This window comes from Miniopterus schreibersii, assembly GCF_964146895.1.
Source record: "Miniopterus schreibersii genome assembly, chromosome: X".
NCBI classification, from domain to species: domain Eukaryota; kingdom Metazoa; phylum Chordata; class Mammalia; order Chiroptera; family Miniopteridae; genus Miniopterus; species Miniopterus schreibersii.
The window spans coordinates 84,493,715-84,520,980 of record NC_138104.1 but is presented as its reverse complement, the minus strand read 5'-3'; the positions used below and the strand labels follow the sequence as shown (position 1 = coordinate 84,520,980).

The 27,266-nt window shown below is 36.8% G+C and overlaps 1 protein-coding gene across 1 annotated transcript in view; it reads left to right on the top strand.

Annotated features, from left to right (window-relative positions):
• CFAP47 (cilia and flagella associated protein 47) overlaps positions 1 to 27,266 on the top strand; it is a gene marked incomplete at both ends in the record, with an annotated part of 352,044 nt that overhangs the window by 205,675 nt on the left and 119,103 nt on the right. The window contains 5 exons of the mRNA XM_081125415.1: positions 2,626 to 2,696; positions 9,459 to 9,610; positions 18,857 to 18,971; positions 19,510 to 19,736; positions 25,870 to 26,029. Coding sequence (XP_080981541.1) covers positions 2,626 to 2,696; positions 9,459 to 9,610; positions 18,857 to 18,971; positions 19,510 to 19,736; positions 25,870 to 26,029 — 725 coding nt within the window. The remainder of the gene's footprint in view (positions 1 to 2,625; positions 2,697 to 9,458; positions 9,611 to 18,856; positions 18,972 to 19,509; positions 19,737 to 25,869; positions 26,030 to 27,266) is intronic.

The window sequence follows — 27,266 nt, the reverse complement described above, 5'->3', positions numbered from 1 at the left end:
GCATATATGCATAACCCATGGACACAGACAATGATGGGGTGAAGGCCTGGGGAGGGGGTGGGAGCGAGGTGGAGGGGGTCAATTGGGAAAAAATGGGACACATATAATACTTTCAACAATAAAGATAAATTAAAAAAAATAAAATAATGCTGTGAGCTAACTGGCAAAGAATATCACTATCTAGATATTGTGGGGATATTCACAGAAGAGAAGACATTTAAAGAGAAAAATGAGATAGGAAGCACTTTTCTTCTTTGCGGAGACTATACTCTGGTGGTCACCTTTATCATATACAAGTTTAAATTCACAGATCCACTCTATCCTTGTATGCCAGGTTAGCACTCCTTGCTTCAGAGACTTTTCAGCTGCTCAGGGCCCAAAGTGGTACCAAAAGCAGCAAACATCCCATTTTTACTGCACTCCGGGTGGCCACTAGCCCCCCTGCCCCTTTTTGAAAAAATAACTTCTGGACACATGGAGGATGGAATGAATCTAAAAATCAATCCTGATATTTTTTCCCATGATGCATAAAAACTTGACTTGTACTAGATAATTTGCTATTTGGTTTAGACACAGCCCCGAATGCTGGCCCAGGAGTAGCTTCATGAAGGCTTATAATAAAGATCGTTCCCTACTGGGAAAGTTTTGAATAGGAAGTTATTCTTGGCGCTGAGGTATTCATGCTCTGAATAGGACCAGTTCGATGTCATTTTGATCATTTTACTTGAAAAGAGCTTTGTGCCACCACTGCAGAGGAAAAAGGAATGTCATTCCTTCACACCTCATAAGTAGCTTCCACTCTCTGACTTTGGATCACTCTTAAATTAGCAGAACATATTCCACTGCTTAACCTACGGTATTTTGTATAATTTTAGCTTCTTTTGATGGGATTACTTTCTTAAGACAAAGAGTTTAAACATGCTCTCTCTGCCATGGCTTTAGGAATAATCAATGAGCATCTAGGAAAAGGATAGCATGGACTGAGGTTCAGGGAGTAAGAAAAAAGTAAATTAGTTGTTTTCTGTTCTGTCTTTGGAATATCCAGGATACTGGGTTTGTAAACAAGTTGAGTTTATCAGTGAATTTCTAAACCCAAGAACACTGATTAGGTAAAATGGAATTTTCCTGGGCCAGATTATTTTATTAAATTGTTTTCTAATGTCTCTAAGTTAATCATGATAATTGTTCGCTTTATGAACAAGTCTATAAAATTCCTAGGTCTGCATTTTTTTTTCTGTCTGACTTTACCATAAATAGTAAAGGTAACTCAATTTTTCTGGGTTTGGGAGTTTCCTTTGAGGATGAGGCACCTCTTTGATTTACTCAAAAGACGCTATCATTAGCTGTTCTCCAACAAAATAGGTAAAGGAAAGAAAGAGGAGATGAAACCCACATTCCTCTGCTTTTCTACCCACTATGAAAAAAATGATCGAAAGGCTAGAGATTGCAAGTATTGAACAAAATGAGGTCTGAAAATTATCTGAGAATTTTAATCAGGCACTGTACCCAGAACTCCATTGTCAAAGAGATGGCAATGGAGCTCCACATTGAGAAATAAGCATTTTTTGTCATTTTTTCCACTCTCTTTATAGCCTCCTTTATAAATGATGAGATATTCATCTATTATATCTACAATAGCCTTAAATTAAAGTGTCTATCAAATGCTCAAATTACATAAAATATTAAATGTTCTCTACTTTTAAAATAAGTTATTACACAAACTGCTACTCAGAATGCCTGTGAAGTAGACGTAAAGCACAGAATAATTATAAGATGTGGTAAATAACCTTATTAAGAATGTGGTATAAAACAAAGGCAGAGTTTGGAGAAATGGCATGGATATGGTTAGAAGAACTTTACTTGGAAATAGTCATTATATTTTTACAATGTCAGATTTAGGCAAAAGCAGATGATAAAGTGAGAAAATATGTTTTTTTTGGTATTCTCAGAAAAAAAATCAGGCAAACAATATCTGAGAGTCCAGATACTAATTGACAGCTTGTTGAGAAAAGTAATCACGAATACTAAGAGAAGAGCAATTTGGGGGAAAATGATGGGTTCTGGAAGAATGGAACCTTTCAAGGGGGGCAGTTGCCTCAGGCTATGATCTGCTAATTATTTTTCAGAAATGCAAGCAGAAATTAAATAGCTGCCCATGTCTTCTTCTACTTTTATTGAGAAAGGAGCAAACGTGGAAGCTGTAAGCTGAGAGAAGAGAATTTTTCAAGACATCAAGTTCTAGAACCACTTTTGGAGAGAGTACCTATAAAGCCCTCAGTTGAGATCACCTGCTTTTGAATCTTGGGTTTTGAGTTTTATTATTATTATCATTAATTATTTACTTCTCTAAAATATTTGAAAAGAAAAAGGAATTGTTTTTACCAAATTTTAAAAAATAGTGGTGGAAATATGGATGATTGCTAGTTTCCTTTTTGCATTTTTCTTAATTTTAGAATTTCTAAAACAATATAAACATTAACACTATACATGAAAGAAATCTGGGGTCTTTCTACATCATATTGTAGGTAGCCATAGCTTTAAGACTCTAAGATTAAATTAAGATAGAGAATTGTTTTTGAGTTTTGTCTGTGTTATTGATGGTGTTTTTCTGTTCACTTATGACAGTGATGCTAAGAATAGTAGTGAACAAGATATTGTTGAAGACTCTTTTCATCCCCCCAAAACCTTAAAAACCTGTGAGTACCTCAAATTAAAACTTTTATTTGTTATCATGTATTATTTTTATGTACAGAGCATACTGTGAAATGAAACTATAGACAGAACAGCAATCCTGGGAATTGCTCGCTGAATGGGAGGACAAAATGTTGGTCCTCAGACTTTTTATGACCCTTTGGCGGACTTTGTCCACATCTTTCCTTTCACTTCTGTGTTTTAGTTTCCTCACCTGTACAATGAATGTATTTAGATAAATGACCTTTATGTTTCTTTTGGCTTATTCTGAACTGCTTAAACCTATTTAGGTGACAGGTATCACGCCATGTTTAAAATTATAAGGAAAACACAAATTACTTTGTTTTATGAAATAGCTATACATTTAGAAAATATGGATAGAATGATGGATAAGAAAATCGATAGAGAAATGTTCTGGTTACCTATAGCTACAGATAAACCACCCCAAATGTAGTGGCATTAAAGAATAAAAATGTAATATGATTAGTATCTCTCGCACTTCTGGAGTGACTGGCCTCTTGCAATTGTAGTCAGATGGAGGCTAGGGCTTGAATCATCCCAGAGGCTTCCTCACTCGTCTGATGATTAATGCCTTTTATCTGGGAGCTCAGGTGGAGCTATTGGCCTGGACACTTATGTGTGGCCTCTTCATGTGGCCTAGGCTTTCTCATAGGATAACAACTTGATTCTAAGAGAAGTGAACCAAGAAAGAAAGATAATTAAGCATTACATTTTCTGATCTGGTGTCAGAAGTCGCACTGCTGGACTTTTGCTACATTCTTGCATACTGTTCATTGGGATCAAATCACTAAGACTGGCCTACCATATTGCCACATTCGTGGTAATGTGGAAGAATGTGTGAACATGTTTTAAACCGGCAGTTCAAGTTGTATACTACTCCCTGTAATGTGAATCATTACAAAGTCCCCCAAAATTTTAAAGATTCTTTGATTTTCTGTTTATGTGAATATATTAAGCTAATTTTAAACACTAGTGTAGTTCCCTTTGTAAAGAAATTATTTTATGCAAATCAGAAATCAGAGCAATGTCAGTGTGAGAGATACCCTTGGCCTCTCCCCCTGAAATTTCAACAAATAACCAAGTATAATTCAACAAATTTTACTCAATACAGAGGCATGCTTGAGAGGCCCATGCACTGAAACATCTAAAGGTGGGCAACCGGGAATAAGCAGGGAAATGAGAAGGGTGGAAAGCCCAGACGGCCTTCAGACATAGCACAGCAGCTGGGAGCTTGAGGCACAGCTGGAAGCCAGTGGTAGCAGATGCTTCCTTCAGCCTGCTGGGAGGAACAGAAAGCTGCCGGGGACAGCCCAGCAGGACCAGCAGAGAGAAAAGTGACTGAGCCAGCAGATGCCTGACAGAGTGTGGGGTTCTGCCATGTGACTGTCCACTGTTGGGCGGGGGTGTTTCTGACAAAGAAACAGAAAAACAGAACCCTGCAGCCCCTTGGACTCCCAAAACTGGACTCCCGTTGCCCTCAGTATCAGGTTGAGGGACATTTTATATGTAAACCAAGAGCTATTGCAGTGGAACTGCTGTTTCCCTTTGTGATGGATCCCTGGGTTTGGTGCTTGGGGCTGGACACCATGGAGTTCAGTATCACCATTACAGTGAGAGGAAAAAACAAACCCTACCCCCAAGCAACGAGGCTGTACTGCCTTATGGAAACCTGTGGAGGTCAAGTCTGGGAGATCATAGAGGTAAAAAATCTTGTGATTCAGTGATATCTACTGGAAAACAGTAGTACCTCTTCAGAGAACACTGCTATAGAAGGGCCATAAATGCTTAGACAAAAAAGAGTAGCAAATACAATGAATAAACACAGTAGCGAGGATGATCAGAAAGAAAATGAAAACTCCCCAGAAAGCAAGCTGGAATACATGGAAATATGTGATATAAATAACAGAGATTTCAAGATTGCAGTTCTGAAAATACTCAACAAGATGCGAGAAAATACACAGGCAATTCAGTACACTCAGAAAACAAATCAATGAACAAAACTAGTCTCTTTACCAAAGAGATTGAAACTTTAAAAAAGAATCAATCCGAAATCTTGAAAATGAAGCATGCAATTATGGAGATTAAGAATGAGCTACTGAGCATAGAAAATAGAGCCAACCAGATGCAGGAAAGGAATAGTGATATCAAAAGTAGGAATCTACAAATGATGCAGAGGGAAGAAGAGAGAAACCTGAGCATAAAGAAAAATGAAGGAGCTCTACGAGAACTCTCTGACTCCATCAGAAAAAGCAATATTAGAATAATAGGCATTCCAGAAGGACAAAAAAGCGAGAAGGGAATGGAGAGTCTATTCAAAGAAATAATGGATGAGAACTTTCCAAACTTATGGAAAGAACTAGGTCCTTGAATCCAAGAAGCAAACAGAACACCTAGTTACCTCAATCCAAAGAGGCCCTCTCCAAGGCACATCGTATTAAAACTGTCAAAAATTAATGACAAAGAAAAAATTCTCAAAGCAGCCAGGGAAAAGAAGGACGTCATCTACAAAGGAAAACCTATCAGAATATCATCCGACTTTTCAGCAGAAAGTTTACAAGCCAGAAGAGAATGGAACCAAATACTCAAAAGTCTGAAAGTGAGAAATGACGAGCCACAAATAATAATATCCAGCACAATTATCCTTTACATATGAAAGAGAAATAAAGATGTTCACAGACATATAGAAGCTAAGAAATTTTATCAACAGAAAGCCTCCATTGCAGGAAATACTCGAGTTAATTTACCTGAAACAAAGAACATAAGGTCACAACACTGTGAATAGATCACCAAAAAAATTACACCATTAACAGGTATAATTTGTGACAACAAAATCATAGAAGGGGAGGGGGTAAAGGTCTGAACTGGCAAAGAGGATGAACACCAGATGCACTCAAAAGAAAAAAACTATTGTATACATGCAACTTTATTTTTATGAACCTAATGGTAACCACACACAAAAATCTCCAAACCAGGACACATAGCTTAAATAAAGAGGACACAGAGGAAAGAAGTATGAGACACTACCAACCAAAAACAGCAGACAGAAGTACAAAGGAAAATAACCAATGGAGATATAGAGCTACCAGAAAACAAAAGATAAAATGACTAGAATCAACAAAATCAAGAAGATTGAAATTATACCAAGCATATTCTCAGATCATGGTGCCATGAAATTAGAAATTAACGCAAAAACGAAAGAAAGAAAACCACAAATGCATGGAGAGTAAACAACATACTACTAAAAAATGACTGGGTCAAAGAACAAATAAAAGATGAGATCAGATGATATTTAGAGACAAATGAGAATGATAATATGGCATATCTAAAAGCGTGGGATGCAGCAAAAGCAGTAATAAGAGAGAAGTTTATATCATTACAGGCGTATCTCAAGAAACAGGAGAAATCCCAAGTAAATAACCTAACATCACATCTTAAAGAACTAGAAAAAGAAGAATAAAAGCAACCCAAAGTCAGCAGAAGAAAGGAAATCATAAAAATTATAGCAGAAATGAATGAAATAGAGAACAAAAAGATTATACAAAAAATTAATAAGACAAAGAGCTGGTTCTTTGAAAAGATTAATAAAACTGACAAACCCCTGGCTAGACTCGCTAAGGAAAAATGGGAAAAGACCCGTATAAACAAAACCAGAAATGAGACAGGAGAAGTCACCATGGACATCACAGATATACAAAAGATCATACTAGAATATTAGGAAAGACTATATGCCACCAAATTCAATAACCTAGAAGAAATAGATAAGTTCCTAGAAATATATAACCTTCTTAGAATAAATCATGAAGAACTGGAAAATCTAAATAGAATGATCAACAGCTAGGAAATGGAAACAACCGTCAAAAACCTACCAAAAATAAAAGTCCAGGACCAGATGGCTTCACCAGTGAATTCTACAAAATATTCAAAGAAGATGTGATACCTGTCCTTCTCAAACTCCTCCAAAAGAGTGAAGAGGCAACATTTCCTAACACATTTTATGAGGCCAATATAACCCTGATGCCAAAACCTGGCAAGTATAACACAAAAAAGAAAATACAGACCAATATCTCTGATGAATACAGATGCAAAAATCCTAAACAAAATACTACCAAATAGACTACAACAGCACATCAAAAAAACAATACAGCAAGATCAAGTGGGGTTCATTCCAGGGTCACAGGGATGGTTCAATATATGTAAATCAAGCAATGCAATACACCACATTAACAAAAGAAAATAAAAATCATATGATCTTGTCAATAGATGCAGAAAAAGCATTTGATTAGATATAACATCCATGTATGATTAAAACAATAAAATAGAAATAGAAAGTAAGTGTCTTAACATAATAAAGGTCATATATGATAAACCCTCAGCTACTATAACACTCAGTGGTGAAAAACTGAAAGCTTTTCCTCTAATATTAGGAACAAGACAAGGATGTCCGCTCTCACCACTTTTATTAAAAATAGTTCTGGAAGTCCTAGCCAGAGCAATAAGGCAAGAGAAAGAAATAAAAGGCATCCAAATAGGGAAGGAAGAAGTAAAACTGTCACTTTTTGCGGACAACACGATTCTGTATATAGAAAACCCTAAAGACTCCACCAAGAAACTATTAGAAACAATAAACAAATACAGTAAAGTTGCAGGATACAAAATCAATGTACAAAAATCTATTGCCTTCCTGCATGCTAACAATAAAACTTCAGAAAAAGAAATGAAAAATACAATTCCTTTTGCATACAGCCAAAAGAATAAAATACCTAGGAATAAACTTAACAAAGAATGTGAAAGACCTATATACTGATAACTACAAAGCATTATTAAAAGAGATTGAAAAAGACACAACAAAATGGAAAAATATCCCATGTTGATGGATGGGAAGAATCAACATAGTTAAAATGGCCATATTACCCAAAGCAATGTATAGATTTAATGCAATCCCCATCAAAATACCAATGTTACTTTTAAACAAATTGAACGAGAAATAATTAGATTTGTAAGGAACTACAAACGACCTCGAATAGCCAAAGCAATCCTGAGGAAAAAGAATGAATCTGGAGGTATCATGCTACCTGACTTCAAATTATACTGCAGAGCTACTCTAATCAAAACCCATGGTATCGGCACAGAAACAGACACACGGATCAGTGGAACAGAATAGAGAGCCCAGATATAAAACCACATGTATATGGACAGATAATTTTTAATAAAGGAGCCTGAAACACACAGTGGATTAGATAGTCTCTTCAATAAGTGGTGCTGAGAGAACTGAAGGCCACATGCAAAAGAATGAAACTAGATTACAGTTTTTCCACATGTACAAAAATAAACTCAAAGTGGATCAAAGATCTACACTGGAGACCTGAAACAATGTTACATAGAAGACAACATAGGTACCAAACTTACGGACCTTGGTCATAGAGAACATTTTATGAACTTGACCCCAAAGGCAAGGGAAGTGAAGGCAAAAATAAATGAGTGGGACTATATCAAACTAAAAAGTTTCTGCACAGCAAAAGAAACTGACAACCAAAGAAAGAGGGAGCCATCCAGATGGGAGATATTTACCAACAGTAGCTCTGACAAAGGTTTAATTTCCAAAATATTTATAGAACTCATAAAACTCAACACCAACCAAACAAACAACCCATTAAAAAAGTGGGCAGAGGACCTGAACAGACACCTCTCCCAAGAAGACATACAAACAGCCAATAGATACGTGAAAAGGTGTTGGACCTCACTAGAACTAGGGAAGTGCAAATCAAAACTACAATGAGATCCCACCTCACACCCGATAGAGCGGCTGTGACCAACAAGACAAGCAATAACAAGTGCTGGAGAGGTAGTGGAGAAAAGGGAACCCTCATTCACTGCTGCTGGGAATGTAGACTGGTACAACCACTGTGGAAAGCAGTCTGGCGATTCCTCAAGAAATTAAGAATAGAGCTACCATACGACCCAGCAATCCCTCTCCTGGGTATATATCCAGAAAACAAACAAAAAAATGCATTCGCAAGAATATACGCACCCCTACATTCATTGCAGCATTATTCACGGTGGCCAAGACACGGAGACAACCAAAGTGTCCTGGGATAGAGGACTGGGTAAAGAAGATGTGGGACATGGACACAATGGATACTACTTAGCCATAAGAAAGGGTGAAATACTACCATTTGCAACAACATGGATGGACATTGAGGATATTTTGCTAAGTAAAAGAAGTCAGAAAAAGCTAAGAACCATATGATTTCACCCATTTGTGGGATATAAAACTGAAACTTGTGGACACAGCAGTGTGGTGGTTGTCAGACGGAAGGGGGGGTGGAGGGTGAAAGGGGTCTTAATATATGGTGACAAAAGAAGATATGACTGGGTGGTGGGCACACGGAGCAATATACAGATCTTATAACATAGAAACCCACACCTGAAACCTATATGTTCATATTAAGCATTGTTGCCCCAATAAACTTAATAAAATTTTAAAGAAGGAAAAAAAAGAAATTATTTATTAAGGTATATTTAAAAGTGCATCATAATTGTACATTTTTTTTATGATAGTGAACTTGTGGTAGGGTCACCAGTACTTTTATTAACAAACGTATGCATTATCTTCTAAATTTGTGTGCTAATGCTTTGAACATTTTGTTATTCATCCCAAAACTTTAATCACTAATTCAAACAGCTGCTTTATATTAATGGTTCCTGTGCAATGATATGTAAACAAACTCTGCTTCATGTTTTGGCAGCAATTAGGTCCAGTTTCATCAGAGAATTCTTCTGTCCCTCACCAACTCTTCACCTGGGAGCAGGACCAAAAGGGACTTCAAGCCTGGAGCTCTCCTTTATTCCCTTTGACATGCAGACACGCTACTGTATCATCATCCTCAGCAACAAAATGGTGAGAACAGAGCTGCGGTGTGTGCTTTCATCTTGGCCTGGCACTATAATGGTATAACTAGCACAGGGACTTGATGACAGCTGGAGACTTTAGGAATGTAGATAACAATTTCAGCCTTCTAGTAGCTAAACAAAGAGCTTGCCCTCAAGATTAGGTGGAGTTGTAGTAGTGGTGGGTACATTTTCCAATGGCCGCCTAAGAAAGTTCCATGGAAGCAGAGTGGAGGCATGCTTAACCTTGCTGTGGCCCTATCTGTATTGATCTATTGTTGCATAACAAATTACCAAACCCTGAGGAGGTGAAAACAACACACACATTTTATGTCATATTGTCAATGGATCAGAGGTCCAGACATGACCTAGATGGGTCCTCTGCTTAAGGTCTATCAAGTTTTCCATAAGGGACTGGCCAGTGCTGGGTTCTCCACAGAGGTTCACCTGAGAAAGGAGCTGTTTCCAACTTCTTGCAAGTTGTTGTCAGAATGAATTTCCTAGTGGCGCAGAGATCCAAGTATCTTACTTCTTTAAAGCCAGCAAAGGAGAGGGATCCAGAGAGGGAAAAGGGGGGGGAGGGGGGAGAGATTATCTCTAGAGGAAAATTTTATGGCATTATCCCTTTCCAGAAAGACACTGCCATGTGTTAACCTGAGGAGGGAATTTATAACCCCAGGATCTAGCACCAAATGTATCAATTATGTATCAGTTGTATATTATTTTGAATGTATATGCAATGAAATAATGGTAATTGGAAAGAAGTATTGTATTTACCTGATGTCTGTAGGTTCATTTACATGTGAAAAATAATATAGCCTGTGAAATATGTAAAGTATAGTCTAGTTTTACATTTAAAATTACCATTTTGAAAGCAAAAATGCTATTTTATAGTAATGCTAAATCTTGTTTTTTAATTCCTTTAAAGGAGTTCAGGATTTAACTGAATTCCTCTGTATAAAAATTTGTGAAAATAGTAGTTCGGTCAAGTGCTTCACAATCCCTTTTTTATATCAATTTGTAATATAGCCCTAGAAAAATACTAGGGCTAATTCTCAGTAGCATAGTAAGGAAGTTGATTTTATTCTTTAGATTAGGCTATTGAAATATTAATATTAACTTCCATAAGTTATATCTAAATTAATCAAAATAGAATTACACTTGGCATCTCAATTTATTAAAACATGACTTTGGATTATATATAATTTGTCCTTGCCAGAAAAAATATTAAGAAAAATAATCATAAAGTTATATTGCTATGAATTGAGAAATAATACACTTAATGTAAAGGATTGCATTGAATTACATTTACTTATGTGGGGAAAACACATCTATTAATTTACACATTCAATTTTAATTTCTAATTATATTGAAAAATGCAATTACACGCTTAAATAGATAATCAAATATCCAAGTCCACCTAGTTAGCTCCTGTTCTTATTAACTGTGATAACTGCTTTGCCATTAAGAACCACCTGTTGAAAACTGTAAAGTAATTAGGCCTCAATTTGACAGCTTTCCATGTGTAAAACAGAAAAATTTCTACTACCACTGCTATCAAGGAAAAGCCATTTGTTTCACTTTGGCTGTTCCATTCAAACTTACATATAAAAAATGAAATGAGTTATATAACAGCTGTTTGAAAGTAGAAAGAGTTTTATCAAACTTATATCTATCCATAGACTTTCTTATCTTAGGGGAAAGCCTACAAAAGCTCTAAAAATCCATGCTATCAAATGCCAGAAATCCAAAGAAATGTTGGCTCTGTGTGGATGGGGAGATTAAATGATGACCCACCTAGTCCCTGAGAAATTGTGTCTGCTGGGGGGAGTGGTTGACAGATCCCCATACAATGCACAGAAACACTGCAAAACACAAAATAATGTCTTGACACAACCCTGGGACTCTGCATTCACTGTGGTGCCCATGGGAACATCTGCTCTGTGTAGTCCTAGGTTCCCAAATAGGAAACCACCTGGCATTGCTGGGATCATCCGTGTAAGAGAGGCAGTGGCATCCAGCAGGGATCCTTGACATGGGGCTTGGCTTAAAAGTGAGTTTTAGTTGTGGCCACTTGCTGTGGCCTAACCAACCCTCTCCCACCAACCCATGAGCCTTTTTATTGACCCAAACCAGACTCCTCCTTTCCTCTGGTAAATTTATCTTCCAGTTCTTCATTGTCTGTTTCTGTCTGCAAAACTTGGTCAGAGCAAATCAAAACCAATGTCTAGATACTGCTGACTTGAGGAAGCTGGAATGGGAGTCAGCATCTCTGAGCAACGTATACAAATTGGTCCAGTCCCACATCAAGGCCCCAAGTACTAAAGAAAGTTTCAGCCTTGCCAAGTCAATTAGAAAGTTCACAGGACAAGGGTGCCCACTCCCAGGCAGAGGACCCTACAAGGTCTTCTTGTTGATTCATGTTTTACAACAATCTAGTCTAAGGCTACACCATACCAGTTGTTAAATATATTGTATGTCACTCTGGCCATTTCCTTTATATTTGCATAGATAAGTAGAACCGCTCATCTGACTTTTTGCACTGTCACTCATTTCATTCCCCTTCAGTCTATTATGTATGTTTTTAAATATTCTGCAATCAGTTTGCAATTTTTTTCTATCATAATTTTAATGTACAGCCTTTAATAATACTGATTTTTGCTTATTTTTATTAAATGCAAAGGTAAAAACATTGAATTATATTTGCTAAAATCATTATACAATTTTACATTTAGGCACATTTACTTCAGTTTTATGAAAGTTATTTCTGTAGCTGGAGGGGACTGAGTATTATTTGAGGGTGGTTTATGTTATTTTTCATGCTTTTTGACAGCAAGCCACATTTCATTTGCCCTCAACAAGATGCCCTTTGCAAGACATAATCTCTCCTTGTGTACATGGTATCCTAATTAGTGGAACATGTCCACTAATTTCTCTAACAGAGGCAGACAGCTTGTGACCATTTCTCGAATAGAGGGAAGAGTGCATTTCTATATGATAGAAGAGGCAGGGATAATTGACTAATAGAGGAGCGTGGTCAAGGAGGATTAATAGAAATTTTCCAGTAAAACGGAAATTTGGCAGGTAAGAAGTGTGCTCAGAAAATTCTAAGAACATGAGGCTAAGCATGAAATTCATGCATGTTTGAATTGCCAGTTCTGAGAAAGGTTTGTTGGAAGTGAGAGAAAATGATTTGGATGGATAAGTCAGGCTGATAAAGAGGGAGGAAGGCAGTGGATTTAAAATTGAATAATTTAATTTTTTCATTATTGTTATTGAAAGCAGGGAGGTATTGAGCGTAGGCATGATCTGATTTCATCTTTGTTTTAGAAAGGATCTCTGGAGTCAAAACAGTAGATTAAGAGTTGGAGATGGAAACTGGAGACTGAGACTGGCTAGGGGACTTCCAATCTATACTGCTTTCAGCTTTTCTCTGCTTTTTGTTTACTAGTGAAACCAGACAACAGTGGATTCGGGCTGCCTGTCACCACTTGAGCCAATTAAACAGAGATAGGGTTGAATCATACATGAGCGTTTATTCCAGTATTGCTGGCAAATTGGGAGAGCAGTAATGGTCATCCACGAAAATCTGCTTTGCTGCGCCCCTCATAAGCCAGCTGCTTATATTGGGTAGAAGGACAGAGATTACACGGGAAAGTAGAAATGACAAGCCCAGGGAAGTAGGCAAGGTGGGCTGGGGGTTGCAATGGGCAGATGTCTCCGCCACTCCATCGTTTCATGAACAAGGTTGTTAATCTTTCCATGATGATGGGCAGTTCTCGGAAAGGAGAATGGACCGCATTCCAAGGATAATTCCCATTTCCTGGGGCATACAACTCCCAGCCAGGTTAGAAAGTGCTTTCTCTAGTTAGAACAGAACAATCACAGTTAACAGCACGTTATGAATATTTCTTATAACTATAGCTGACAATCACGAGCAACAGAGCATGATCATCTCTGCCCCTAACACTGTCAGTGAAGACAAAAAGGATGTGAGAAGCAGTGGTGAAAGGAGAGGTGATGATGTTGGATTTAGGGGAAGGAAGAAGGGAAGGGGACAAGAGAGAACTGTAAAGAATATCGATATAAAGACCAATCTTCATGACAGTTTGAGTGATGTTCACACTTGAAGGGAAGCACATTATTTGCCTTTGCAGAGCAAATTGTTGGCAAAAATTTGAATAGAAACTTTTGAAAAATGTGGTGATAAAGGAGAAGAGAGATTGTTCATTTCACTGCCACGATGACTTCTAGGTCCAGCTTCCTGTTATTGGATGAGGTGTTTCCCTATAACATATTATATATTTTTATTAATCAACTCATATTTTATGCCATTTAAATATATGTTGCCTTCTTGATATGGCTGCGGAATAATCTCTCAGGCATGCAATTAAGATTGTGTTAAGAATGTTAAATTTTTTAGTGCAGGCATACAAATCTTTTTATATTTCTTACCCTTACTGAGATTCTTAGCTCAATCATTCTATGAAAAATAGTATTTCAAAAGAACAGTGGTTATTCTTACTAGTCAGTTTTATATTATAATTGTGGCAGAATAGAATCGTTATCTATCATGATTAATGATTCCTCTCTAGTGTACAAAATTTAACATTTTAGAATTTTAGCTCAGCTCTCATGTGCCTATTTAGCCATCAAAATAATATAATGTTGTTCAGTTCAATTCAAACATATACATTACAAAACCCAGTAAGATCTAGGCCCAAGATTAAAACCAAAAATAAGTAGAATTTAAGACCTATGGAACAGCATGGTGTTGTTCTGTCTAGAAATGCTTTAAAAAAAATTTTTTTTAAGATTGAGGTTATTTGTATCTGGAAGATATCCATGACCTGTACAAGGTTACCTAGCTAATTAGTGGCAGAGCGGGAATTAAAACTTTCCTTCCAATTCAGTTTTTGTGTTTCTCCTTTCTGAGTCATTAAGCTGGTCTTGTAAAGTTGCATGCAACTATATTATTTAAGGACTTTATTTGACTAGATACACAGGAGAACAAAATATCTTTTGTGAGGGTTTCTTACAATTGACCATGGGCTGTGACATCTTCTTGGAAAATATAATAATATAAATTCAAGTAAACATGCCAGCTGGTAAATATCAATTAAGAGCAGAAAGGAAATGTAATAGGTGACTCTTAGAATGGCTCACATTGGCAAGTGTCTGTGAGGTGTCAGATAATTTCATTTCTCTTGTCATAGCCTCCATTCTCGGAAAGTAAGGAGCCTCCCCACTTTAAAAGAGTTCTTTGCATTTGTATTTCTTTCCTGGTCTGATTTTATTTCAAGAAAAGTAGAGGGAACTAATTAGATATTTCTACAGATTATGGTCCTGAATAAGCTTCTGACACAGGCAAAACATGCATTATTTTCAATTATATTGTTTTTTTTAAATAAAAAGAATATATTGAAGTGAACAAATTAGACTAATTTTTTTGAGAAATGCTAATATATAGTCTGTGCAATATGTAGATTTAAATGGAATTGAATGGACTCTTAGTTACTGATATTTCTATTGGCTAATCAAAGACTAGGAAGCTGTTTATAATTTATATTTAAGAAAAATATTCTGGCAAATAGCAGTTTGTTCCTTTTGTACCAACTTTCACGGGTTGGGATTCATTTTCATGGAGTAGACAAGCTATATAAATAGGTTTCATTCAGGCACAAATTTTTAAAAAACATGATAAGGCAATTATGATAACTTACTAGGCAATTATGATAACTATACTCCCTGAATCTGATTTCTTATGATAACTGTATTTTGGGTAAAACAACTGATTTTTAAATAAAAATAAAGATGAGAAAAGGGAAAAATAGAAGTAAATATTAATATATTGTTTACTTCAGTCTCTGTTGAACTTATACATTTGTATTCTACTTGAATTATCATTGAAAACTTTACATCAATTATTGATCACTCATTTGTATTTGTAATAACACACACACACATACACAAAACACAGTTCAGATTGCTAGTTTGGGTTTATGTTTGCAAAGTAGATGGCTGTTTAGGAAAAATTCCTATGTGAAAATTATATGCAATGTACTAATTATTACCAGGAGTGCACATATTTATTTATTTATTTATTTTTAAAATATATCTTTATTGATTTCAGAGAGAGGGGGAGAGAGAGACAGAAACATCAATGATGAGAGAGTCATTGATCGAGCCCACAACCCGGGCCTGTGCCCTGACTGGGAATCGAACCCCGATCGCGTGGATCCCAGGTTGACGCTCAACCGCTGAGCCACGCCCGGCCGGGCAGGAGTGCACATATTTAAATGCTGAACAATCTAAAACATTCAGTTTTCCATATTCCTTTTATTAGCATGAAATGATAATTATGAATCATAATTCATGAAATTCTATGAAACATTATCATATGAAAGATGATGAAATTAATTTTATTATAAACAAATCTCAATTGGGAGGGATAATGAAGCTATAAATAAATTGACCTCGCAATCAGAAATTGCTTTTTCTTTTGTTTCTAGATTAATTTTTAATGTTTGCCATTTCACTTGTTATCTAAGATATTGACAGTATTTTGGAATATCTATTTTTATTATGTGATGAATTTACCTTTATGTTATCTGTATATACTGCTTGCTCAAAGATATCATTGGAGTAGTGTCTCAAGCATATAGTTAATATTGTTTTAAGATTATGGGACAGCTCAAACTAGTTACAATCCCAGCTTCGAAGCTAGCTTTGTTTCCTTTTGCCTTCGTAGTGGTTAGTTGCGTGCCTGTCACAAGTCCATTCTGGTATAAGATTCTCCATTATGTAGTTTAAACCTAAATTTGCCAGCCCTTGTTTTCATTGAATCTCTCAAGCTTTGGCCTCACCCTAGATCTCTATTGAGTAAAAACTGCATTTTTACAATATCCTTAGGTGATTTATATGCACTGAAGCTTTGGGAAACCTGCTCCCTGAGTGGTCCCACTTCTTTTAAATGGATCCCTTAAGTTGGTGGTCAGCGTGAGGCAAAGGGTCAGGTTCCTAATATGTGCTACCTCACGTAGTCCTCATTACATCTTTAGTTAGGATCATTCTTCTTCTTGAGATATAAGCATTTTTTAAAAAGACTTTATTATGGAAAATATAAAATACTCACAGTTGTAGAAATAAAACTACAACAAATCCTCCCTGGTACCCTTCGCTCAACTTCAACCGTGCACGGCCAAATATGTTTCATGACTATAATGAAGCAAATCCCAGTCATCACATCATTTTATCACAAATAATTCAGTAATTGTCTCTACCAACAACGAAAATTTGATATAACCATGATACCATTACTACTAAAAATATTGTAAAAATTTTTTCTTAATGCCATCAAACATCCAGGCATTGCTCATATTTTCCTGATCACCTCATGACTGTATATATATTTTTTGTCGTTTCATTTTGAATTTTTTTGTTTGAATTGTAGGGGAGGAAAAATAATTTTTCTTTTACCTTTTTGAGTTCTTGGCTGAGAAAACCCCCACCCCATAATAAAAAATTAACAGGAGAAAAACAAACAGAAGTTTATTAAGATGTATACTTCATGTATACATGGGAGAGACCCAGAAAAGCTGAGTGACTTCCCAAGGTAACTTAGAATTCAAGCTTCAATACCATCTTATTAGGGAGAGTGGAGAGATGTTGGCACTTAGAAGAGTAAATTATTTTTAGGAAGGATGAATGGGAACTTTAGAATAGTATATGGGAGATATGATAGTTTGTGACAAAGTTTGTCTTGGTACAAACTTGTCTTCTCCTGTGAAAAGAGTCAGTCTTCTTTGAATTTATGACAATTGAGTTCCTTTTGATGGATCTGTCTCTAGGCAGATAAGGGGAGTTCAGAGAAAGCCTTTCCCTGCATTACCTGTTTTTCACATGCCTACCACTCAAAATCATCAGTACCCCAAAGTGGCATGTCCTGAACTCCTACAATCATATTTTGAGGTGACATATTCTGCCACTCTTCAGAATGAAGATCTAAATAATATTTATCCATTGTGACTGTGTGATATGTCTTTTTAGACTCCCTCTCTCCCCTTCCTTTTCATTTAATCTGTAGATTCCTAAAATGAAGGAATATTTTTCACCACATTTTACAGAGGAAGCAACCAGAACTCAAAGCTTTTGGTAAACTTGCCTCAGGCTTGGTAGCTAATAAATGACAGTGCCAGGATCAAAACTAGGCTTGTCTGCCTCTATTAATCTTTCTCTGTATCCTGTTGATGCCTTTGCATTGACCCCACTTTCGTTTTCACTCTGTCTGTTTAGACTTTTGTACTTTTTGCCTAATAACTTATTTATTCTAAAAGATCTCCAGACCCTCAGTGCTCATTTTGAAAACCTGTACTTTATTTTTTAAATTAAATGTATTGGGGTGACATTGGTTAAGAAGATCATTTAGGTTTCAAGTGTACAACTCTGTAAAACAGCATCTGTGTATTCCATTGTGTGTCCACCACCCTGTCTCGTCTCCTTCCGTCACCTGGTATTTGACCCCCTTAATTCTCCCCAACCCCCTTCCTCTCTGGTAACCACCATACTGTTATCTTTGTCTGTGAGTTTGTTTGTTTTGTTTGATTGATTGTTGCTTTTTGTTTTATATCCCACACATGAGTGAAATCATAAAGTTCTTGTCCTGTTTCATCTGATTTCTTTTGCTTAGCATGATGCTTTCAGTACCCACCCATGTAGTCACGAATGGCAGTATTTCATTCTCTCTTATGGCTGAGTAGTGTCCATTGCATGACTCAGTTTTCTTTATATATCACAGTTTTTTTATCCAATCATCCATCAAAGGACAGTTAGAAAACCTGTACTTTAAAATATAGACTCCTGGGGACTCAGATGCCCTGCAGAAATGATGTCACTCCTTTCCAACGATAAATTACACAATGAAGGGGAAAAAAATTCTTGCTTGATTGATTGTTTATTTGTTTTAAGCTAGCAGTCTGCAATGAATATTTGTAGCTATAGAGATCAACTGCTGTCAGTGTCATCCTGGGATGTTCTTAAGCCAACTCCCTGTTCTGTTGCATGCAGAGTTTCTCCAGCACTATGGTAGGGCTGTATTTAAGCCTTACCTTTCTCCATGCATTTAGGGCACATGTTGCTTAAAAATGCACAATGCAATGATGTTTTCAGCATGCACGTTTTTCTTGCAGGCAGAAAGATTTATTCTAATTTTGTCTGAGCTTTTAGATTTTAATATTATTGTGTGGTTGTGTTTTAGATCGGAGAATTAATATACGTTGTGGAAGGAAAAGGTACGATCCCCTTGCCTTCCAGCCTACCTGCAATGACTTCCTCAACTTTACGTACAGATGACTGCACATATTTTCCGGAAGGTAGACTATACATATGTTTTATTTCATTTATAATGTTGAAGGAAGGGACTGTTCCTCATACCGTTATCTAAGCATCCTCAGAGCAGGTTTTTCCAATACATAGTCAGATTTTTACTTTATTATGTCAGTAATATAACATTGTCGTTTAAAGTATAAGGTTGTTAGTGAAAGAAAATTACAGTTCATGCCAGTCGTTGACAGATGTCTTTCTTTCTGTTTATTTCTACTCCCCACCTCCTAATCACTGATAAGAGCACAGTGGTCACTGAATTTTTGCTCACGGTGATTATGTTTCTTTGAAAGAACCATTTGACTAGAACTCTTTAGAGCGTACCAGGAAAATATCTTTAATTCCTGAAAACTTGTTCTTGAATTACTGAATTAGTGCTACTAGAATGTGTTACCTATCCATTTTTACTCTGTTTAATGAAGGCCATGACTGTAGTTTTATATTTCAAACCTCCCAAATCCATCCTGAATGGTAATGTCAAGGGCATAAATGATCATTGCGGTCATGAATGTTTTTGCTTCCCCCTAGTGTTTAATGAGGACGACCCAGTTCTGTATTTGAAATGCAAACCCCATCATATTTTGGACACGGACCTTATACTGCCACTGACTAATGAAGCCAAGGAAAAGGCATTGGCTTTTGCAGCGCAGCAACAGATGTCGGATGTAGAATATCAGCGAAGGTTGATCACAGGCACCCTGGAGAGCAGTAGCATCCGCGTGGCCGTCGCCATCCTGGGGCTGACCAGGGTCGAGGTGGGAATGGACAGCTGATGTCCTTAAAGTGTTATCTCTTTAAGAATATACAGAGCTGTCACTTAATCATAGCATTTATACAGAGAAAAAGGGATGGATGCTGGTTTTCCCCAGAAAGACAGCTTGGTACCTTTTTATCTTTTTTACCTCATTAAAAGTAAATCTGAATGAAAGCATTGTGCTAATTTTAGCATTACTTCTAATTTTAGTAGTAATGACTGGTAGTAACTAAGCACACTACTAATTTTCGGCATTACGCTGTAGTTGCTTCATTCACAGTCATCTTCAATTCTGGCTCCACATTAGAATGCTGTGGAAAACTTATAATAATACTAATGCTTAGGCACCACTCCAGAAGAATTACATACAAATCTCTGGAAGGAAGCGGGTGGGGGGGTGTTCTAAAAGTTGCCCAGGATATTCTGTTTTGTATCCAGAGAGGTTCATCCCTGGGATCAGATGAGCAGGCTGAGAACTGAGACGTTAACACTCCTACCTGTGTGACTGTGGGCTGGTTACTTAAAAATTGTCACACTTCAATTTTTATATTTTTAATCTGGAGATACTGATAGTTTATGGAAAATAAGTGAGATAATTATGTAAATTGCTTAGCGTAATACCTGGTATATAATAAGTATACTCTATGTGGCATTATTATTACTATTACTATAGACTCTGTTATTGTAGCTTGAATTCTGTTTTATAATTGAAATAAGGTAGAGTCTAGACACCACAGAGCTGCCAAAGGGATGTTCACGTTGTTCCTCTACTGTTCGTGTCAGAATAAAAACGAACATCCTTAAGATGCTCTTCATGACCACCCTGGTAGGCCTCACTTCCTTCCCTTATCTCAACATTTCCTCTGGAGCCCATCTGCTCAGGTTACTCCCTCAGCACAGACCTCTTGCTATCTTTCAGATGCCTAAGGGATGCTCCCCATGGCCTGTGCACTCCTTCTGTTATTTTTTTCTAGATATTAGAGACTGTCCTCCTTCGTTTACTTCAGATCTGCTCGAATGCTATGAGTGAGATTCTCTTTTAGGAACTTACATTTTCTGAAAAGCATCGCTTACCTCTAGGAGGCACTCTCCAAATCTTAGATTCCCTTCAGTTTTCTTTCTTAATAGAATGTATCACCTGGGAGTCATATATTTATGTGTTTACTCATGTCTGTCTCTAGCAAGGGAATTTGTGAGAAGATAGTTGTTTAGTTAACTCTCATATCACCAGTGCCTAGAAAAGTTTGTGACCTGCCAAAGGTAGTCACAGAATCTTTGTTCAGTGAAGGAGGCAATGATAAATGTTTTCATCCTTGTTAAGATTTACCTTCATTTACATCTATTACAACAAGATTCTTGGCACTGTAGAGATGTGTGTTTTTTTCATAATGTTATAATCAGTACAGTCTAATCACAGATTTTTAACAGTGATGATATGTTATGAATGACCTGGATTTTTAAGTTCTGATTAGCTCAAAAATATCAAGGCCTGAGGCTGTGACCCGCTCTGGACCGCCCCATCCACACTGTGCATTTAAGAAGCGGGTGGCTCTCTTCAGCTCATACCAGAATCCTTCCTTCTGCTTATAGAACAGTGAATTTGGGAAGGTTTGTGTGCAACTTTTAGGACACTATTACAATAAAAATGTTCAATATGTGGACTTTTCAAACTTTAAGCCTGTTGTATTGCATGTGCACTCTCTCTCTTTCCTTTTAAATTCATTTTTTTCATTCTTACCTTTTGTCAAAACATTTTATTTAAATGAAGAATGCTTGAGGGAGATGGCATTTGCCCATGGACTTTCTTTCTACACTTTTTGTTTTCATTGTTGCATTTATCAAAATTATGTTTTGTATAAGATTTATTTTTATATGTACCTCTCTCTCTACGATGTGAATTCCTAGAAATCTAGAAACTTTTGTGTTTTTTGTTTACACCTTAATGACTTGTGCATGAGAGGTGCTGTCATTGTTTCATTGACTTGAACATGTGCCTGAACAAACAAATGCCACTTGAAACCTTAAGTCTTCATTGTATAGGCTGATGTCCATCCAGGTTGCCTCATTGCCTGATTTTTCACCAAGTCATCTTGTTGTTTACTTACCCTTGTTTCCGTCTCACGTTTGCAGGATGAGTATCCATATGTGTGTGCTTCCTTTGAATTTGGTGGTAGAAGTAGTAATGATAATAACAATTTATGAATAACATTTGGCTTTTTAAAAATTAAATTTTTAAGTGGTCTCTAAATTTAAAAATGGAAAGATTTTTTCACGTGAAGATTAGTATTTTCTTTGAATTCCCTGAATATCATTCATTTTTTTGTTTCAGCAAAAACTCTAAGTGTAGAAAATAACTAGAGAAGGGTTGAAAGTGTCAATGTAAGAAAACCAGCTACACCAGATCAGAACTTAGAAATATCTTATTGTGCTTACATCTATCTAGTCATAAAGATTTCTTTTCATGTCAAGTGCACTCTTGAAATACAATAGCGCTAAAACTTTCTTGCAGCAGAACCGTAAACAAGATGGATTTTTAAAATACTCTCACCTTTTTTTCCAAAATGCTTTTATGTGCACTTTTCAAATTACTTTGATAACCTCATGGAGAAATGTAGAGCAGATAAGATTGCACTTATAATAGAAAAAATGGAATGAGTGAGGCAATAAAAGACCTAAGTTGCCCTCAGTGATGGCAGAGATCACAACCCAGATCAGGGTGGAGACATTATTGTATTTTAAAACAGGAAAACAAATGAAAGGTACTCAGCGACACATAGTCCAGCCTCTTACTCTTACAGACCTGTAAAGCAAGACCCAAAAATAGTGAGATAGTGTCCTAAGTTCACACCCGTGATTTGTGACAGAATAGAAGTGGGCCTAGGTTTTTACCTCCCAGACCACTACTCTTTTCCTTGCCCTGTGTATTCTCCAGCTCAGATGTTCACTTCTTAGTCTACTATCGTGAACTTGTATAATGCAGTAAATGAAAGTCTAGAAAGCTCTGCTGTAGCATGAAATAACTGTGTAACAAATAAAATCTAAAATCAACCTTGAAATATATTTGTTCAAAACTAAATCTTATTGAATAAATGTAGAAAAGTGTCATGTCCAATTTTTTTTATTATACAACGTGCAATTTGAATTTTGAAATACAGTATTTTCAGGGTAATAGCAATATGATGTATCTACTTTATATACTGTAAGAGACAGGATCTTTTGTCAGGAGCATGAATTTTTTACTTCACTTAGCCCTCATTTATTGAATTCATATTATCTGGCCATTAATAAAACAACTTTAGTGATATACTGGGTGAGACTGGAAGGACTCAGGGCTTACAGGATAGGTTCCTTATATTTTTTATTAGCTCCTTCTTGTTTCTGTTTTAAAAGCCATGGTATGTACTCCGGGATAAATCGCAAGAAAAATCATCGGGATTTTGAAATTCGATATCTTTTAAAAAGGAAATCTGAAAGATCTCCTTGGCGAGGATTCGGAAGGGTAAAGAAAAAGTCTTTTGTATTTGTGTAATTTAAGTGCCCGTCAAGTCCTGAAGTAGTCCAGTTGCCACTGTGAAAGGCGAGGCTGGGCACTAGTTAAAGCAATAAGGGGGTCGACTTTATTCAGGAGCTGCTGCAGCAGAGAGAAGCGTCCAGCATGAACGAACTCAACTTCAATCCAGGCAGCAGTGACCGGGCGCCTCAGAGGGGAGCCGAGAGAGAGGAGGGGGAATGAATAGGGGCTTGAGCTGAGTCACAGAAGCAGACACTCGCCAGAAGTGAGAGGGGGCTGATGCATGCGACCTGGACTTGTTCATGGATGCTTATCTGCAGGAGAAACAAACTTCTGGAATCTTTATGTCTGGAGGGAGCGATGCAAGTTGCAGCCAGGTACCCAGCCGGCTGGTAGGTTATCCCCTTGAATATTAGCATCTCAAAGAGAGGGCGCTGAGGTCCCTGAGAAGACAGTGTGGCTTATAGAAGATTTACTTCTCAAAGGGGAGAGAAAGGATTTATAATTACAAGCTTTCTAAAGTAACCTCAGGTAAGCATCAATGAACAAATCCAGGTTGCATCCACGAACCCCCTTCTCACTTCTTGTAAATGTCCACTTCTGTGACTCTGCAGCTTTTATACGTCAAAGTTGAGGCCTAGACTAGAGTTTGGTCAATAAGAGAGTCTGTGTCAATACATATTATTTTGAATGACTTGAAGATCTAGAAGGCAGACAGTACGCATTCAGGATTTTAAAGAGCTCGTTACTGAAGCAAATAGATTATCTGTTCACTATGACTAGAAAAATGAACCAAACCCAAACAATGATAAATGTAAATTGAATTAATTTAAATCTCTCTATTTACACGATTTGAATTGTCAAAATAAAGTAGGTAGAAAATGTGACTTTGGTGGAAAAAAATTCTTGTGGATGTTATAATTAGCCCAGTGAATGAGATAATGCTAAAGGCACTAACATTTATTTTTTATGAGTAATGATATCATGATCATGTTGATAGTAATGACAATGACAGTGATGGTAATGATAGTGTGAGCACAAGAAACATTCAAACCTGTAAAAAAAATTTTGTGAGTTTATTTGAGCCAAACTGTCGACATATGCCAGGGAGGCAAAATCTCAAGGGACTGAGATAATGCTCCGGAGAATGGCAGTTTTGCACCTTGCTTTGTAGATGACAATCAGAGGAGGAGATATAAGTGGGTTACAGGAAATTCATTGCTGGTAGATTAGGGAGGCGGGAGAGAGCAAAGCAGGGGAACATCTGGGATTGGATATAAAGTAAAATGATAGACACATGCTTCTTCTAGATAGGCGGGTACAGGACAGTTAACAGTCATCAGTTAATAAGATATCAATAAGAATGAGAAGATTCCTGGTCTCTGCCCCGGTGCACTGAGGGCGGGGCAAAAGGGGAAATTACTTTGTTTTGCAAAGGCCTGTGTTAATCAGGTGTGTTATTCTCAGACGTAAAAGACAACCCCAAGGCTTAGTTAAGGTGCAAATTAACCTTTGTGAAGGTAAAATACTGCCTTAGGGCGTCACTACCCACCATAGACTGCTTTTAGTGAAAAAGTTTTAATTTCAGACCATCCTTGGTGGTTATTTTAGGTCTCTGAGTTTGCAAGGCCGCCATGCAGGCCTGCCCCAAGCTTTACAGGTTTAGTATGTGGCCCCTTTTTGTCCAAATTGCCAACATTTATTGAATTCTTAAAATGTGCTCCAAGCACCTGGCATTTGTTTACACATTAAACACACCCAGGGATAGGCAGTGTGTACTATTATCACCTATCTTTTACAAATGAAGATTTTGTGGCTTTGGTAATAACCTGGTCAAGCTTACTTAGAGTGGATATATAAATGCGGGTAACTCGCTCCAAGAACACTTGGTCTAACCTTTGGGCAGTACTATGTTTTTGGCAGAAGAGCTTCCAGATCAAAATAAATGATTGCCTACCTCTGTGCTCTGCATTGCTTGGTTTCTCTTCAGTGTTCCATTTTAGGAAGCACAGTACTGAACTCAGTTGTGTCTTGAGGAGCATATGCATGGGGGTGAGTGAGGTGTAACCTACATTATATAAGTAATGGTTGAAAGCACAAAAAAATACCAAACTTATTTTAAAAAGATATTTGGAGATCTGTGGAGGGGTAAGACCTAGTTTTATATGTGTGTAATGATGTGTGTAATTATGTGTGTGTGTGTGTGTGTTTATTTCTGTTTTCCTCCCTCACAAAATCGTCATTAGCAAAAGAAAGGGCACTAAGTGTACTGCTAAGGAGAACTAGAACTGATGGGTAGATGTTAAGGGGTTCGGGGTTCATCTCAATGCGGTTCTCCAATCCAGTGGTTTCTTCCTGAGGCAATGAACTCCTCAGCACTGAAAGGATTAGAATAGGGGACGCTGAGCATCTCTCAATAAAGGGTGACTCCATTAATTCTATGAAACATGTTAGTGTTTTCTCCCACCAATTAAATAATCGTATGTCTAAAGAAATGAACAAATTCAATTCCTTGGTTGATTTCCCCCCAAAATAGAGCCTAAATACATAATGCTCTCTTTTGTGTTTTAGAGTAAAAGGAAAAGAGAATTACATTCCAAGTTTTCTTTCTGTTTATTTGCAGACTTATATGCTTTTTAATATCTCAAAGTTAAAGCAGCCTAAGTCCATTTTGTACACAACAGACGTGAGCCTTCCAGACTATTTTTATGTCTCCAAGGAAATTCACATTCCTCAGTATCCGGAAAGTCAAGTGAAAGGACTTAAACCTGCAAATAGAAAAGGTAATCAGTAATGTGTGGATCTCAATATCTAGCACCTTTGTGAAATAATAACATACAAAGAAAAGACTATCTCTACTAATAGGATGTTCATAATATGATTGAAAAGTTAGTTTAGCTACATAAGTGCCAATTATTGAATAAATTTTGTGTTATAAGTGACCAACAAACTACATAACAGCAATCTAAGTAACGTACTGGATTTGGGTGCTAAATTCCTGGTACTGAAATTTGCAGACTTGTCTTTGTTAAAGAATACCTACCTGCTAAAGACAATAAAGTGCACTTGGAGAAAGGCGAGCTCTTGCTTTGACAGTGAACCTGATTACAGAAGTTGTGCTGGAGTTGAGGCTTGGGCTGGCTCTAGAAAGGATGTTGACGTCAGGATATGACTTTGGGTGGTGGGAACACACAGCAATATTCAGATCTTCTAACATAGAAACCCACACCCAAAACCTATATGTTCATATTAACCATTGTCACCACAATAAATTTATTATTTTTTAAACGTATCAGAGGAGGACAATACCGCTTACGAGTAACTTATCTTTGATAAGGACTAGGGCCTTTATAAGTTGAGTACTTACTCTAGGCCTCCTGATGTCCCTTTGATTTGTGTTTAGGAGGACTATGCCAGATTTTATAGAATATCAATACAATATTAAATACAAGTGATAAGATATAAACAATGTGACTAAATATTTTAAAATAGTAAGAAAATTCACATTTTTCCTTTGCTTCTTTCCAAGCTGGTGAATAATAATAGGAATATACTTTTTTTTTTATCAGAGCTAATCCTCCAATGTTCCACGTGTCATGGATTCTAAGTTATGTTATTGCTAATTATGGTTTTGTTAAGTTTTCATTTGATATTTTCCTATGGCTTTGTGTTAACTATGAAATATTTCCGCATCTAAAATGATGACCAAGAATTATAAGGCACAGGCTAGCCTGCTCACTTTGCCTTCCTAGGAGATCTGAGATGTTGAGCGTCTTCCCATGTGCTTGTTATTGACCATCTTATAAACATCCATTCAGATCATTTGCCCATTGTTTAAAGTTGGGTTGTGTTTTATTACTGAGCTGCAAGTGTTCCATCTGTATTCTAAATTCAATACCCTCTCAGATAGATGACTTGCAAATACTTTTTCTCATTCTATTGGTTGTTCACTCTCTTGATAGTACCCTTTGAAGCACCAAGTTTTCAATTTTGATGAAGTCCAATTTATCTATTTTTGTT